Source organism: Petromyzon marinus, chromosome 28, assembly GCF_048934315.1.
Source record: "Petromyzon marinus isolate PM22_M1 ecotype Great Lakes invasive population chromosome 28, UKy_Petmar_22M1.pri1.0, whole genome shotgun sequence".
Classification (NCBI taxonomy): Eukaryota; Metazoa; Chordata; class Hyperoartia; order Petromyzontiformes; family Petromyzontidae; genus Petromyzon; species Petromyzon marinus.
In genome coordinates, this window is record NC_133694.1 from 5477977 (window position 1) to 5496148 (window position 18172).

At 42.3% G+C, this 18172-nt stretch overlaps 1 protein-coding gene across 1 annotated transcript; it reads left to right on the top strand.

Moving 5' to 3' along the window:
- The first annotated feature begins 763 nt into the window (after positions 1 to 763).
- Positions 764 to 17325, top strand: PXYLP1 (2-phosphoxylose phosphatase 1). Its single transcript, XM_032962234.2, has 6 exons — positions 764 to 867; positions 4708 to 4897; positions 6828 to 6992; positions 8135 to 8261; positions 9622 to 9761; positions 10515 to 17325. Exons 2-6 carry the CDS (start codon positions 4816 to 4818, stop codon positions 11537 to 11539), a joined length of 1539 nt encoding a protein of 512 aa, XP_032818125.1. The 5' UTR covers positions 764 to 867; positions 4708 to 4815; the 3' UTR covers positions 11540 to 17325.
- The last annotated feature ends 847 nt before the right edge of the window (positions 17326 to 18172 follow it).

Genomic DNA, 18172 nt, shown 5'->3' on the forward strand with positions numbered 1-18172 from the left:
CAGACCAATTCAAACCTTATTGGTCACCCCTCGACGTTCATCCTACAAAGGCCCATCACAAGGGAGAAACACAAACAAATAGACACTATTTTTTGTTGATGTTGCCCTATTGAAGCGGCTGTATGCCGCATGGACCTGAAGACTAAATTTGCCTTGTACAAGAATACCCCCGTATTCTTGTACACGGCAAATCGTATTGGTTGACAGGTATGCTATATCTATGTATCTCTATGGGTCTCTATTTCGATGGGTCTCTATGGATCTCTATGGGTCTCTGTCTATAATAATACCTATACTCTTTGGTTCTATTCGGTAAAGTCATGTAAGTAAAAAAATAAAACAAAAATCACTTACCTACGTGACTTTACCGAATAGAACCAAAGAGTATGGATCCTTGCAGTCACGAAAGCTTCAAATCTAGAATATAATAATACCTGTCGACCCCTTAGCAGTGCCTCCCTTATTGCAGACCAATGCAGACCTTATTGGTCACCCTGTGCCCTTATAAACCTCAGCGTTCATCCCACGTTCATCCTACAAAGTTCCATCACAAGGGAGAAACACAAACAAATAGACACACATTTTTGTTGTTGTTATTGAAACGGCTGTACGCTGCATGGACCTGAAAGGCACCATTTCTCTTGTACAAGAATACCGAGTTAAACCGCATGGAGAACAGCCACCAACATATTTCCATAACAATAGCTGTCCCCACGTGTCACCACTCCCTTTGTTATTCGAATTGATGACAATGCATTCCAAGTGGCGGGATCCGGTTCCAACCCCAGCCGCCCCCCCACCCCCGGGAGTCTTCACCCAGGAACCGGATCCCTGCAATCAACAACCAAGCGTTTTAGCGGTTACATGGTGAGGTATCCGTTTGCTTTAAGCGCTTTTTTTAAAAAATGTGTATTATTGTGATCGTTTCAACGCGTTATACAAATGCGCCGCAGCGTTTACTGTAATGCTTACGTGTTGGCGGAGACGTTGGTTGTTTTTTTATTTTTTTAAATCTTGAGATATATTTTTTTGAGTGTCGCGCGCCGCTGCGGAAGGGGGTCTATTGCTTGGAAATATTCGCCCGAAGCCTGCTGCGGTCAGAATTGTAGGCCGCGGCGGCTTGAAGCTACGGGGCTCAAATACACTAGAGAATCATGTTATAATGTTGATTTGAAGCTTTCGTGACTGCATGAATCCATACTCTTTGGTTCTTTTGGTAAAGTCACGTAGGTAGAATCATGTGATAATCGCGATATTGCTCAAATGCACGAGCGAAAAGGAACTATGACCGGAAGATGCATATTATTGTAAAGGTTTGGACATATGGAGAGATATTTATATAAGTACGTGCACTCTACTGTACACGGATTTCGTATAAAGTTAACACCCGTTTAGATTGCTAATATTTGTATATTCGGGATTTTTTTGTTGTTGCACAAAAAGGGTATACGCTGAAAAAAAAAGCGTATTTCGTTGAGCAAGTTGCTTCTACCATAGTGAGAGCGTGTGAAAGGTGAATAATGCAGCACTATTCAGTCGGACTACCGTTGTACAGATGCATTTTCAAGACACCGGCCTGGTGAAGTCTGGTCAAATAATTTCCACGACCCTCGCGAAGAGAGTGGGGGGGGGAGCCTGACATCCAGCAGTGGATTGACGAAAGGGCTGAACGTGTGCATGTGTTTATTAAGCAGGGGGCACCTATTTGTTTATGATGCGGTAGTACGCGTATCGACACGCGTGTGAGTCGTGCTAAGTCATGCATTTCCTCGACAGAACATACGGTGGTGGCTTTTTGTTTGTATTAATCTAGGGTTATGACTTCCCATTCGTAATGTAAAAAAGGGAAAGCGCGTGCCTGAATGACTCGCTGTGTATGTTCGTGGTTACAGGGCACGGTTATCAACAATCCTTGCAAAGTGCTTCAAGGCGCTTTCGGATATTCGTGAGTGTATTTGTTCCAGTGCAGGGCAGTTTCCCAATGTACTGCATCACGAATCATTTTAGCATGTGCTGTAATTACTGTGCTTCATCCAGCTCAGCGACATCTGACTGAATTGCTTTCATCCAGCTCAGCGACATGTGGCTGAATTGCATTCAGCGACATGTGGATGCATTGCATTCAGCGACATGGTCAACCTCCATGTGAATGGTTGACAGACAAAAGATCCAATCTTGATTTGAAGCTTTCGTGACTGCAGGAATCCCATACTCTTTGGTCCTTTCGGTAAAGTCACGTAGGTATAAAATAAAATAAGTCACGACGTTTCGGGCGCAACACAAGCGTCCGTCATCACCTGATGACCTGATGACCGACGCCCGAAACGTGATTTATTTTATTTCATACCTACGTGACTTTACAGAAAGAACCAAAGACAAAGATCCCCCGCATAACCTGTAACAGACTGTTGAGGCAAGTGCTGTTAGCGAGTAGCGCACATATGAAGCCCGGCACGGCACACGAGGGGGTGGGTGGTAGGGCTGAACGATTCGGGGAAAATATCTAATTGCGATTTTTCTGACAGATTGCGATTTGATTTGCGATTACATTTTTAAAAGTCAAGCTTCAGTTCAATATTCACTGTGTAAGAGATGTAAAACACGTGTGATGGAGCATAACCACATGATACCATCAAAATATGAACCGCTCTATATATTCTAATGCAAGGATGAGAACTTAAAGTATATGAATTGCTTCCAACATGTATTTATTGAAATGTTTTAATTGAAATAGAACAATCAAACATAGAGCAATTGTTAAGTTAAATAAATAAATAAAGGCTTAATATAAAAATATATAACAATTCCAATAAGCAAGTAATAGGACTTTTCAAATCGCAAAAAATCGTAGCTTTTGCGATTTGCTCATCGCATTGTTTTAAATCGCGATTTCGATTTGAAATCGATTAATCGTTCAGCTCTAGTGGGTGGTCAACACCACGCCCGGCCGGCTTTATCTCCCCAGTGGCAATGTGTACACACCGCACCATGTACTCGTTTGAGGCGGAGTCGACCTAGGAGAGGCCCAGGACCGGTTCATATAATCGCCACTGGTGTTGGCCGTGAGCGGGAATCGAACTCGGGTCGCTGGGTTCGTAGCGCAGCGCACTAACCGCTACACTACCGCTTGCCGCATTACATAGAGCATTATGGCTGTGGGCTTTACCATCTTTCTATGCGAATGAATGGGGGTTAATGAATCGGAGATTATTCTATCCAGCATTTCATTAGGTTTAAGTGTTTACAATGATATTCTCAGCAGTTTATAACTTTAGGGGTAACCCTACCTTATAGGAGAAACAAGTCAATCTCAAGAACCGTAATATTTGGAGGCACGCATTCTAAAATGTAGTTCATTTCAGATTTTTCGAGTTATTCGCATATACTCTCCCATGTTGATGTGGTATAATGGTTAGCCCACTGGACTTGTGATCCACAAAGGTCGACCGGTTTGCTACGATCTCCCGTCGTGGCAGTTGAAGCAATGGTTATGTTTCTTAGCATAAATGGAAACGCCACTTTTAGTTGATGGACAGGTTCGGCACAACGCGGGTAATCCCACCTCTTCCAAGATGTCTGACCAGCATGGAAGAAGATACCAAGCATTCACTCGAGTTCTCTTGAGCAACCTGTAGTCTCGGAGGCCCTTTCGCTAACAATGGCATGGTGGCTACGTCCTGTGCGAAATAAGTTAAGCGTATATGCATACAACCAATTGCAGGACTGTACATTTTACTAGTGCCAAGTATCGACAACTATATACAGTAGATGCAAATTTCGTTACCTAATCTTCTAGGTCATCGGTAGAATGAAATTCGTCAACTATGCCATATCATTTACAAGTCCGCGCACATTTCGCTGATTTTGGTGGGTGTATTCTTGTGACGGACAACCGAGCATTATAACCAGGTGAGAGCCCAGTGAGACCCAACATATATTTCAAGGGATACTAAAACAAGTACAGCATCAACGCAACATAATCCAATAATGACTTGACAATTACATTCAATGCCAAGGTACAGCTTAAAATATTTATTCACAAGATTCAGATTTGAAGAAAATATATGCAATGTGTACTTTATTAATTAATATTACAGTAAATTCGTACTAAACAGCTCAAATGTGTACATTATATAGTTTTTTTTTAAGAATCAGTCTGTACGGTGCCCAAGAGGTTAAACATACATACATGCGTGCATATGTGTAAAGTCCTTTTGTTAATCCACTACTAAATGAGGGCCTCCCCACACCGTGAGTGTTAAGGGGCTGTTTGGCCATACTTCATTACGCTTGTCTGTGTGAATTGGTGAAGGCGAGGAGCAAAGAAGTGGGAGTATAGTGCAGTACAAAACATTATTTTCCTGCAATGCCCCCTACTGCCTGACAAGTGTTCCTGCCATAACCAATAACATCTTTTATTCATGGTCGTTGTTCATCAAAGTACTATCTTGGCTCAATCCTGCGCACCTTCCGAGATGTGATGAGATTGCGTGAATTATGGTTATGAAGTAAAGCTAAAAAAGTACAAAGGTGCAGCCCTGAAATTTCTTGCTCATGCCACGGCTAACGGAGTGGCCCCCACTAGAGGGAGCCCTCGAGATCCCCTCTAGAGGATAGTTGGCCTACTCATCCACACTGACCAGACGTTTTTTAAGACGTGGGAGCACCCATATGTTATTAAGTATGAGTATTACATTTATTTTGCAGGGATCGACAAGGCTGGCCAAGTGCACTGCGCTTTTGGGATGAGGAGTTGGTCTGTGCTGCTGCTGTGGGAGTGAAGAAGCCGCTCCCTTTGCCTGCACAACCTGCCCCATGATGACCTTCCAGAACCGCTTTGTTCTGCTGCTGGGTCTCGCCGCCTTGCTGGCTGTCATCAGCCTGAGCCTGCAATTCTGTGAGCATCGTCATTTTTCACATTGCCTTGTATTGCAGTCAGTGTCAAGGCACAAGGTGAAATATTAATTAGTCGGTTACAGAACCGTCTACAATAAAATAAAAAATGTGTCATGTGCCTGGTGTTTCTATTGTTGGCCTTTCTTACCACTGTGTAGGTGAATGCGGTTGTGTTGTATAGCTGTCCAAAGTGTGTTTTCAGGTTGGACCGCGTGTTGTTCGGGGTGACTGTTAGCTCCCACCACTTGGAGTGAAACGTCGGGCATCGTGCCCCCGGCACAACCTAAAAATGCATCTTGGAGATTTCTTACTGCAACCACAAGACTGTATTCTTGTCGTTTAACATATTCGTCAATAACACTGCATTTAAATGAAAATATAATAGGTGCCATTTCTGGCAATGGTCCTCACTACAATCATTTAAAATAGACAATGTACCATGAAGAAGAGCCATTGGCCGAAACATTGCCTGTTATATATTTTTCCTTTTAAGGTTGTGTCATTGACAAATGTGTTGAGCTCTTTGTTGTTTGTGCCCGGGCACCACTGCCAATGCAGTTTCACCAAATAATTTGTTCCACGTTTAGACAAATTAACACTTTGTCTGTATACTGGGAATTACATAAAGCTTTGAGGACATTTGAATTTAATTTTACACGACCACATTTTTTATTATTTTGTGCAGTCGTTGGTGATCATCAATGGGGGGAAATGGTGGTTTGGTTGGATGGGATGCAGGTTTATTTTGATTGTCGCTCGCAATGCACCCTCTCGTACAATATAGACTATTTAAATGTTCAAACATTTTCTAATGAAGTGGGAACTGACCCCATACACTGCATACAATCCGTGCTCTTTAGTCACCCACACACGCCACAGTATATTGACCTTTTAAGGTGCAGTCAGTAAATCTAGTCTTAATAGAATAGCTGTGCTGCAGAGAAAGGCTGTCACTGTGTTGATTTCCTTGGGGCCAATTGCTACTCCCAAACATTTTCCAGTGGCGACATTGCCTCTGCACCTGTGCATTTTTCTGCAAGCATACCACACCCTGAATTTAGTAGTACCTAAGGGTGGGAACACAGCTGGTACATTTTCACTGTGGATCATTCCATTTCAGAAAAGGCTGAAACGAACATTTGGCAGAGTGCACACATTCCGGTAAATGTATGCAGTGTGTAGGATTTCTGGGTTCTGTTGCTCTTTCTTTTTCATTTTTAGATTCTTAATGTTTTTTTGGGTATGACCAAAGTGAGCCTTTATTGGATTTATTTTCACTTGGAAATCAATCCAGTCCATGGCTAATTAGTACTCAGAATGCATATTCACACAGCTGCACTTGTGATTCATGGTGGGTGACGCATTTACAACCACGATTACGTTTGCATGAATGAAAAATGGTATGGTTCTTACATATGAGAACCCAAGAGCTCTTTACTCATTCCATCTCTCAGATTGCCCATGCTACCCTAAAATAATAGTCAAAGCCCACCCATGTTGTTACATTACAGCTAATAGCAGTTGGTTGCCATAGAATTCGTATCATATGCCATTGGCTAGTTTCTTGTGGTGAGCTTGCCTTGAATAGAACATATTGATGATTCATAGTAAAATTGAGTGCCTTAAATAGGAAATGTAATTTTTATTTGTTTTCTGTTTGGACGGTTTATGCTAGATTAGATATGAAATATAGGCTTACTGTTGGATTTGTATTCGATTTTTACACCGTTGTATTGAGGTTAAACTAATTGTGTTCGTACGGCTAATTACTTGTGAGCATGTGTTTTTGCGTGTTGTTTTTAATCACGACTCAGTACAACTTAATGAATGATCATAATTTGCTACCACAACACACAATAATGAGTGACAGGACTTGTGAACGGGCAACGCAGGTGTCAAAATCATCAGCTGTATTTTATTTTCTTTCCCAGTTCGGCTCATTCCCCTGCCCGTGGGGTTCTACGGGGAAGAAGAGGCCAAGCCTCGCAAGCGGGTGCTGATAGATGGCTTGCTCAAAGCTCCGCAGGCTCTCGACCCCATCACGGAGTCTGTGTACTACTGTAACCGGCCCAACGGCAGCGTGCAGGGACTTGAGGGTACGATCCTGTCTCTGCGCAGGAGTAATTCTATATTGCTCTGTAGGTTTTCGCGATTGTGTTCTACAGCTGTCTGATGCGTTTTAAGGTTGTACCACGTGTTGTTCAACACGATGTTCTACATGTGCCGGGAACTTTTTCGGGAACTGATATGTGGAGCTTGTTCAAGAGCTGATGTGTTTTTTGATTGTACACACAGTGGAACTCGCAAACACATCACAAAGCTCATCCATAACTCTGCTTGGTCATGAAAAAAAACTGGAAACTGAGCTGTTGCATTTTGTTTTGTATTTACGATCACAATGCAGACGGTTGTGTTGTAAGTAATGTAAATTTTACCGTTAATACTCCATGTGCTAAATTCAAATCCATACCTTATCGTGGTTATAAAAATATTAATTGACTGTTATTCTATTCACAGACTAATTCATTTAATGGTTTTCATTGCAGAGTTTTTACGTGCTAAAATAAAAATGTTACAGTTACACAAAGCAGGCATTAAAATAATTTAGTACAAACCCTCATTGAGTCCTGCAATGGATCATTTTGTGTAATAAAACATACAGTTGCTCTGTATCTTCAAATAAATATAAAATGTGTTTCAGTCCCACTGGCTTTCCAGACCACTTTTTACCTTTAATTTAGGATTTTTTTACCTGGATAATCCCTTGATGCAGCAGCTCATTTAAAAGGGTGTCCAGTGTGTCAAGTGACATTGATACTAATCAGCACCTGCCCAAGCATGTGCAAATGTTGGGACTGAGTATGGCCCCCCGGGGGACCCACCGCCATAGCCAGGCACACCAAACAAACACCGCTGCTGGTTTACCAGATGCCGTCGGCAAGTGCCCCCTCCCCCCACACCGCTTGACAAAGAGTGCGTGTTGAGTGTTTTTTTACATGTCTTGTTTTTTGTGCTAACGACCCATGTGGTGTGGATGAGGGCCATTTGTCAATGGTATATCTGGCAATGCAGCGCTGTTTGTTTGATTCACCTGCCTCTGCTGGTGGACTCTACAAGGGTGAAGCCAGTCCACAGTTTCTGCGGTTAGGCAGGTGGTGCTGGCTAGCATGCGTGTGGAAGGCTGGTAAGTCCATGGACAAATACATGTAATTAAAATTGCTATTGTTGTTCCCTTTAGGTCACGCCCCTGTAGGATTCAAACTGGAAGCAGCTCACATCATGATACGACACGGAGACCGCTACCCACTTTACGCCATCCCTAACGCAGCCGCCTTAAACATCGACTGCAATATCAGGACTGATAGGTGCTAATGAAATGTAGCATAATTGAATAAGCCGTGTGATAACATAACCTATTCACACCTTACTTTATAGTACAATTTGTGCGGCAAAGCGTCACCATTCACGTATTCCATGGATGGATCCTTGTGGCATTATGGCATCACTAGCACATTGTCATTGTGACATCATGACAGAAAGCGGGAAGCAGTAGTTCAGCCTTTACATTGGTTGTCAGTGTAAAGTGTAATAACTACACACACTCATTGAACACAAGTGGCGATGCTAATTTTGATATTTTGCAATACATCACACTGCTGGCGCCTCTTCAAGTGCATGCATGCTGCAGGCCTCGTTTTGCTTAATTGGTTTTATTGCAGTGAACATAATTTGTGTAATCCAAATATCACATGCATTTGTGCATCCACTCTATTTTTATGAAAAATAATATGGACAAGTAGAGCCCTTTGACAATTCACTGCTGGATTGAAGTCTCGCTACAGTGTGCAGGTCATAGGGGTTATTTGACCATTTACTGTCTTGGTTAGTACAGATTAGTGAAGGTGGGGATTATAGATGCAGGAGCATAGATATATAGTACAAAAAATATTTTTTTCTGAACTACCATCTGCTGCTTGTAATGTGTAAAATGTAATGTCATAAAAAACGGCCACCTTGCAATATACATTCGTGCGTTTGTTATGTAGTGAAGGAAAGCATTGCCAACAGGTGAGATTCGTAGTGATTAATCGATTATGTTTCATTCTTAGACTGATGAAATATCCATCATATTATGCGTGTGAGAATTATTTTTTACAAACCACGCAGATTATATGAAAAGGGTACATGTAGGTTATTGGAACAAAAAAAAGACAGCAAATAACAAAATAGAGTGTAAACGTAAGAGAAAAAAATGTTCTTAAATTAATTTGCAACTCAAATCAACAATTCAGATAATTGTGCCAATCGTTCAATGCCGACTAATAACTTTAATAGGCAATGTCCCTATGAAATATATAGAGGGCTTTTAAAATTAAAAAAAAATGTATATACATTTTTTGTGTTCTTGTAGATATTGGATAATTTATTGCGCAGTTTATGTTTGTCACCTGAAATATAAATGAAAAGGGATTACGGACTCCAGTTATGGCCAGTTAAATGCCATGAGAGATTCACAAAGGATAATTTGCCAAAGGAAAAGTTAAAACCATACAAATAACACAACAACAAAAATATTTTCGCCTTGTAAAGAGCCGTTTAATGTTTTTTTGTTCTAAGTGCCACTGCCTCATTCATTTCAATATTACACCTAAACGCAATCGCCCCGCTCCACCCAATCGATTAGCACGATCCCTGATGGTTGTATTTCCTCTCCACGTTTTGCAGGGCACCCTTTCATCGGGCGCTGGAGGGATTTGTGGCTCACATGGCACAAGCCCGTGAAGGCCGCTTTGACGGCCCTTTGGCGGGGTTCCCACTGCTGCCCAGCCACCCCCGCTGTGAGATGGGCCAACTCACACAGACAGGTCCGTTGCACTTATCACACCTCATCCATTGTGGGCCGAGCTGGAGGGAATCCACGGACTATATGTGTAATTGACTTTTCATCTCAAATTATATTTGGGCAATGCGTGCTTCTCCCGTTTGCAGCCCTTGAGCCCATCGTTTGAAATCCCACAATCCTATGGCAGGGCGCAAGGATTAACCGTAAGAAAACAATGGAGAAAAATAATGCACATGCTTGCATCTATCGTGTAACATTTACCAAAAGGTACTTATCCTTAGAAGTATTTAACTCGCAATGATGTCATACCGAATGACGTCATCGGGAGGGGAGGTAAATGGCCTCCACCTGCAAAGTGTTGTTGGCGATGTAAATCCTTTTACTGCTGGTGCTTTTTATCTGGGTTTTGGCCAATTCTTATATCACTTTTGCCTAATCTTTAACAGCAACACCACTAGATACAAGGGTTTGTTGATATTGGATAATTTTTATTAATGTTATTTTGCCCCCTAGTTTTAGGCAGACGAACAGAGCTAATGCATCATTCACGTTTTCAGCCTCAGTTGGAAACCTTGAATACATGTTGGCTTCCCACTAATTGGTAATCAATTATACCTACTCCAAAAGAAATTAAAGACTGAGTGAGCATTTCAAATTACAACCTTCCATTTGTGGAGCTGCGCCTATCTTCCTGTCGTGAGCTCTCACTACGCTATATTGCTTTGACAAAACAACACGACAAGGCAATGATACTGATCGATTCCCGCTCTCGCAGGTGTGGTCCAGCACCTGATGATTGGCCAGCACCTGCGGCAGACCTACTCAGACCTTCACGGCCTGCTCCTCAAACACGAGTCCGAGTCGGAGCGCGTGCGCGCCGCGTACGTCGAGTCGACGGGCCGTGCACGCACTCTTCAGAGCGCGCTGGCCCTGCTGTACGGCCTGCGGCCCGCCTTCGACTGGTCGCGCCTGCGCGTACACCACCAGCCCTCGGCCTCCTACTGCTACGCGGCGTGCGAGTGCCCCGCCCGCAGCGCTTTCCAGGAGCTGGACCAGCGGCGGCAGTCTCGAGCGCGATCTCGCGACCCGCAGCTGGCGCGCGCCTTCCGGGACATGGCCTCGGCGCTGGACGTGCCGCCCGCCAGGCTGCGCGCCGCGGTACCCGTCGACCCGCTGTTGGCGCACTTCTGCCACGGCGTACCGTTCCCCTGCGCGACGTCGTTGCCCTCGCCGCCGCCGCCGCCGCCCCAGCGTTCCGGCTGCGTGTCCGAGCAGCACTTCCGCACGCTGCGCGCCCAGCAGTTGGTGGACGAGAAGGAGCGCAGGGAGGCCGGGCTCTTCCGGCGCTTTGCGCTGCTCGTGATGCACCCGTTCCTCAACCGCACGGCGCAGCGGCTCGGGGCGGTGGCTGCCGGCAAGCCCGCGGAGAGACTCGCCCTGTACTCGGCGCACGACGTCACGCTGGAGCCCGCCCTGAGCGCGCTCGGACTCGCCGGCGCCCGTTTCCCTCGGTACGCGGCGCGCCTCGTGTTCGAGCTCTGGAGGAAAGAAGACAAGGGCAGGTTGGCCGGCGGAGCGGATGTCGGAGGGCACTTCATCCGCGTGCTGTACAACGGCGAGGATGTCACCTTTAAGACCGCATTCTGCCAGAATCACGACTGGAAGCGCGGCACCGGATCACTGCTCTGCCCGTTTCAGAAATTCCTCGACTTTGTGTCAAGAGATATGTTTGCGCCCTTCAATAGCACAAGCTATTATGAAGCCTGCCACCACATTCCACAGCCAGATGCTGACATATAGTCCAATTACTATTGAGAGCAAGCATTCCTCACTGAATGTTGGTTTACCCAGTAAGTTGTCAGGTATATTGTGCATTGGATGTGTAAATGAGATGTGGTATTTTGTCCTGTTCAATATAAATGTCCACATTGTAAGTGAAAAAAATATGGTTTATTTGAATAGTTTTGCCTACAATTTTTTTCAGAATTATCCAGAAAGGTATAAACTGATTGTTATTATCAAAAAGACTACACCCATGTGACATTACCTTCCCACCTTTATTATTTAGTCTTGTGTTAGCTGGAAAAAAAAGTCCACATGCCACTGATATTTATAACGTGGCTTTAAATCTCCTAAACCATATTTAAAAATAATACACGGTTAATAATTACATAATATGCCCATAAACATCCAGTGTTAATGTGTAGTGTACAAACAGTAAATCCAGCGTGGTATTGGTAATGTGCTCATTAGTGCAGCAAAAGCGAGTTTATTACCAGTGTCTTTTCTTTACTGGTGTCTAGAGTTTACCATTTATATATTTGCATTTTAAAAGGCATCCATGTTATTATTTGTTTAAACCAACAAAACATATACCATTAATAACAACACATTAGGTTTACTGTAAAATAAAATCAAGCCATCCTTTCAATATTCTTAACCAACGTATAACAAGCATGCGACAACTATGTGACTACCGAGTATTAATGGAATCTTATTAATTGAACGCAACAATGGGCTCTTAATAACTTTATCAACCTCTTGTATTGCTATGCAGCAGGTAATGCAATGAGTATTTGCTTCATAGTGACATCTTCGAATTTCGGATCGGCATAACTGTTTAAATGTTAAATCATTTTTGGAACTTTTAAGCTTCGTGAAGGGTTTATGTAACATTTTTGCGTGCACGTTTTTTTTCTTGTTTAAAGGAATGTTATATATTTGAATGTGTTTTAAAGGTCACATTTTGCTATGTTATATGGCATAATCTACAGTCAAACACAAAGAATATGGGTAGGGCTCTTAGGTCAGGTGGTATACAATAATGCTTGCCAGATAAGGCTTGCACAACCACTTGTGAATGCTTGTACGCGATGCAGAACATTCCACAGTATTTTTGGAGAATATTGCTTGGGCCATTGTTTCACGAAAACACAATTCAGCTTTGTCCGAGTTGATTGTGTTGCAAGCATACTTGGCAAAGGAGGGACATGGGCAGCTGAAGTTGAGAACAGGTAAAACTGGAAACATTGAGCCTTGCCGCTTACTAATGAATCGTAACATGCAAATACCCGAAGGATACACAAAGCCAATCGATTAGCTGTCCTGCTCGATGATACATGGCTCTTCACAGGACATCAGTCAAACAGTTTTGGTTGAAACCTAGAAGCTTGTGCGGTCAGAGACTCGCACGTAATACGTGATTGGACTCCGGCCAATTGCGAGATTCCTTGGAGCCCAACATTGGTTGGCTTGCACTGTTGTGTGAGGTTTACAGTTCAATTTTATGGTTTACATTCGTTTTCAGACGCTATGAAAGTAACATTCTTGAGTGCTGCGTATTCAAGGTGCCCCATGCACATTAGCAGATTAAGTGGTGCTTCAAGTGGCTGCGTCAACATTACATTTTTACTTAAAATAAATTAACATACAAGATGCCTCCTTCCCATATGTGCCCCTCTACGTAAAAAAAAATATAAAAGTATTATTTTCACATCCTATCAGCCACATGGCCTTCTCAGTGCATTTGGTTGAACACAAGCCAACTAAGTATCGATTTTGACATTCAATATCTTAGCAGTCAGGCTTGCTTGAACCAATGCAGGTGAACTGCCAGGTGTTTCAAAGCAAGGACCCTTTCTGTTAGATATGGGTCCTGGTTCCATACAAAATTATACAATACGTATCAAAATAATAATTATCAATAGCATCTTAGAGAATGTAAGAAAATCATAAAGGGGGCATTACGCCTCCTTCCCAAAGCTTTCCTTCCACGTGAAAAACAAAATTATTTTTACACATCCCATCAGGCAGTGTGCCTTCTGGGAGTGCATAGTTTTATACCGATAAAAGGAAAAAGGACGTAACATCGTTGCAAAACTTGTTTTTTTTCTGCTAAAGCTTTGACAGGTATTTTTGCTAAAGTAAAGTGACGAATCGTAACATTTACACAGTGTACTCATCAGCACAGGATTTTGTGCACTTAGAAACCCCATGATTTTGTAAAAATTGTGAATGGATTAGACGAATGATCGAGTATAATTTTCACTAGTTTTTTTCTTTTTACATATAATCAAATGCTTTAGTTATTGGTGTTTTTTTCGAAAGACAGTGAATTATTTAAAACCACTTAATGTAAAACTAGCATTAAGTATGTTCTTTAATCTTCGTGATTGACATAAGCAGAGTGATATATTTGTGTTATTGGATCCTAATATTTTGCTACTGGTGTTGTAAAAAGAGAGTTTAATATTTAGCTAGTTAATGGTATGACTTTTGAAAAGCTGCTCGTCCAACCAGAGCTGTACATTTTAACAAGCGTGGACTGACAGTCAGGGTACCATAGGTAATGCAAGTGAATGATGCATTCCGTTCATTTTTCGTTTAAGTTTTGAAAGTGCAATATTCTTTTTACACTTCAAATTGAATCCAACAATTGCATTTCATTTGTGTATCGTTGGCACCACTGGGCCAGTGGCGGCTATGCACGTGGCCTGTAATCCAACACTGGAAACGGGGGTTGGTGGATCACGCAGATGTTGGAAGCTGCCTATCTGGGATATAATGTTTCCCCCTCGCATGCGTTGGTTTTCTCTGGGTGCTCAGGTTACCTGCCGTAGGTAAATACTCAGTAATTGGCTGATAACACCTTAACCCTTTTCCGTTCCATGACATACGTGTCCTTCTTTCCGATTCTGTACGGAGTCGAAGCGATTCTAAACGGAATCGGAAGGAAAAGGCCATTCGGGAGGGGCGCGTGGCACAGTTTGGCGCCAGCTGTCGTATAGTGCGGTTGTGTCGCAAACAGTTCTGTGCGGTGAGTAGAGTACGCTATCGTTAAAAACAGTAGCGCTGTGCCTCTAGATACAATTAACGCTCACCGATTGGACATTCCGAGATTCAGCCGTGAACGAGACGCAACCTGCAGACGTCTCGGAGTGGGAAAGGGTTTAAATTTAGACGACCGCAGAGCTTGGGCAATTGTTGGTACTGGTTTAGCACCTGGCTGCCTTTCCCGCTTGTCTGGTTTCTCTCTTCAAGGGTGAACAAAAACTGTACACGTGAGTTGAAACTATTATTATGATCATACTTCATGTCCTCAAGGAATCAACTTTGTTTTTAGGTTCCTAACTTCATCTGCATGTCATAAGTTAAGCGCTGTGTAAGTTAAATATGTGATATGCATTGTCTCGTAAATTACAAGACTCTGTATATATGTGCTCTATTGAGTGGTTCATAATTTGTTTTGATAGCATTGCTGATTTTTTAATAGGCTTGGTTCATCCCATCTGTTAGGATTCCACAAGGTTCTGGGAAACTTGAATGATGCTGAGAAAGAAACCCGCTAAGAAGCTGAGTAACGAAGATTTATACCATAACACAATTCTAAGCGCATTATGTATTGAGGAAACGTGAGCAATTTGTTTCGTCTTTGAAAATTCTAAGGTATTATATCTACAAAATTTAGCTATTTTGGAAGAATATTTATTTTATTAATGATTGCTTTTTATTGTAATCCATTGTATTTATTTTATTCACAACCATTGGTGAGCTATTTGCCTTCATAATGCAACCAACTTGTCTATCTGGTGCAGAACTGAGAAATATGTAGAGCTACGTTAGGAAGTGGCTGACATGTTAACTTTTACAGTCTACTGCACATTGTTATACCCCCATGCAGGAATATTAATAATTTAGTATTTGGAGCTATGCCCAGCAACATTTAGCCGTTCATATTCTTGGTTCTTTCGGTAAAGTCACGTAGAAGGGAAACAATAAAATAATAAAAGTATAAAACAATAAAATTATCACGACGTTTCGACTGCAACACAAGCAATCACATCATCAGGTGTGAAAAGAAAATTGTATTGTTTTCACACCGGATGATGATTGCTTGTGTTGCAGTCGAAACGTCGTGATAATTTTATTGTTTAATGTTTGTATTATTTTATTGTTTCCCTTCTACGTGACTTTACCGAAAGAACCAAGAATATGAATCCCTGCAGTCACGAAAGCTTTAAATCAAAATTTAGCCGTTCCTCATATCAACAGTGCCCTATGGAGTCGACGTGATTATTAAAGGCTTAAACTGGCTGCAACTGTCAATTTGACACATGACGTGCAATATCTGTAATTATTGAAGCTTCTATTTACGGATTAACCAACCGTCGTTTTTCTGTCTTAATTTTGACTTCGTCGCTGTTTATTTCAAGGCTAATGAGGTATATTGATCACAATGCTTAACCATTCCCTGTTTTTCTTTCTCAGCATCAATTTAATGTCCTTGATTTTTTTTATATCACAACGTATAATTAAATGAGCAGACATTTCACATTGTGTTTTATGTTTTCTCTCTAAGTGCAGTAAATATGATCTATTTTGAAACTGCACAATGTAGTGTGAAAAAAATATAGCGCTATTTTCTTGCCATTGGTATCATTCTAATATGTATTTTAAAAAAAGAACAGTATACGTACCTCTTTCATCGTGCCAACGTCCAGCAGATGTTGGACCTGTAATTTTCAGCAGTGCTATTGAGACACCAATAGTAATGTTTTTTTTTTACAAATGATAGAAGAAAGTTATATTTTACATACCTTCCGGGTTTTGCTGTATTTCCTATGATATAGTTGATTGTTAATAATTACAACATTGATCTGTCTGGCATAGTAATATAATCGACATTGATTTACCAATAACCACTGACTGTTGCTTGATAGTGGAAGACTTTAACCGATGGTACGTTTGCCACTTTGAATTCATTTTCTCTTTCATTGTAATTGCAATGGTGACATTTGTGAGTGGTGCTGTTTATGATGGTAATTCCGTGTTATGGACATGCATATTTTGTCAACAAATAGTAACAGCAAACCAGCCTTTTGCACACAACCGAAGTAGGTGTCTGCATAGGTAATAATCAAATGTTTGACTGCTGTGTTGACTACTGTAATGAGTTCACATAAATCACGGTGTCTCTTCCTCCCTTATCCAGAACCTTGAGGGCGGCTCTTTCAAGGCAACCTGCATCGTATTTGCCACGGAGTTTTTCACGGTTGTGCTGTATAGTTCTCCATTATCTTTTTTGTTGTTGTACCATGCGTTGTGTGGCAAGGTGGCCCGATGTTTCACCACCTGCTGGAATTTTTTTCCGATTCAGTCCCTGGGAGCGAAACGTCTGACAATGCCGAACAATGCATGTCGCAACCCAAATATACGTCGGAGAGCTAGACTGTACAAGTGCTTGCTTGGAAGGGTGTACAGTAGACTTTTGGAGGCCCACATTTATCCAGCAGCTGTGGTTTCTTAAACTTACACTTGATCTGACTGTCTACCCATAAGGTCACTGAAAAAAATACACGGCTGCTGGCTACATTTGCTAACATTGGAGGTGTGGAGTGGGGAGCATTGAAAGAGGTATTGTGAGGACATTCCAGTATTGCTCTTGTAATTCACCATTCCTAGCACCGAGACATTGTGCTGATTAATCGCTGCTTGGTTTGCTGTGGCTCTCGTCTGTATCCATTGTGTGAAAATGTAGCAATAGAAAACGTGGTCCCACAACTCATGCAATAAAAGCCATTGCTTTCGGGCGCCTTCCGAGTGTGATTCGTGCATGTGGCAGTGCTGCCACCAGGTGGATGCGATTGGTAAAAACAATGCAAGGTGTCTCGTTGAAGCACAACGCAGTACTCTTTTCTTCAGAATATTCTCCTCTTCGTCCAATTGTGTGGTCATTTTAAATTGATAAAAAAATTATGATGTGTTACCCGGCCGCGGTGTCTACTTTATAATTCACCGCAAGCTATTTTGTTGGCAAACTTGTGAACATGGCCAACCCTTTGGTAATTCCACGGTTGGATGAGGGCCTCCCTGCACCGTGTGAGTTGTGGGAATTTTTTTGACCATACTTCATCATTTTGGTCAGTGCGGAGTGATGAAGGAAGAGGGTATGTATCGACGTTTGAGAACAGTACAATCACGATTCTTTTGCACAGCCCACTACTGACAATATAACTCCTTGCTGGTCAGCACAAATTGAATACAGGGACTCCTCTGCTTACGAGCGAGTTAGGTTCCAGAGGTCTGTTCCTAAATAGATTTGTTCGTAAATCCAACTTTATTCCTATTGATTCCAAACTTGTACGGCATGCACACTAAACACGGGAATGTAGATGCCACTGGTTCTTCATGGTTTGCAGATGTAGATGCAACCACCGCCATCTATTGCGTGGCGGTTGAACTTACGACGCTCGATCCGAACAGGCAACTGGACATACGGACAGGTTTGTTCGTATCTCTGCAAGTTCGTGGGTCCAGTGTTCGTAAGTAGAGCAGCCCCCGTGTTGCAAGGTTAGAGCCACGTGGGGTTTTAGCCATTTTCGTTCACTTTTTGCGATGCATTCCTTTTCTTTGCACGGGTCGTTGCAACAAGAC

Excerpts from the sequence above, each read along its gene's own strand:
- PXYLP1 (XM_032962234.2), top strand. The coding sequence starts at position 4,816 with ATGATGACCTTCCAGAACCGCTTTGTTCTGCTGCTGGGTCTCGCCGCC. Across the intron at positions 6,993-8,134 it reads CAGCGTGCAGGGACTTGAGG|GTCACGCCCCTGTAGGATTC; the intron begins GTACGATCCTGT and ends TGTTCCCTTTAG. Across the intron at positions 8,262-9,621 it reads TGCAATATCAGGACTGATAG|GGCACCCTTTCATCGGGCGC; the intron begins GTGCTAATGAAA and ends CACGTTTTGCAG.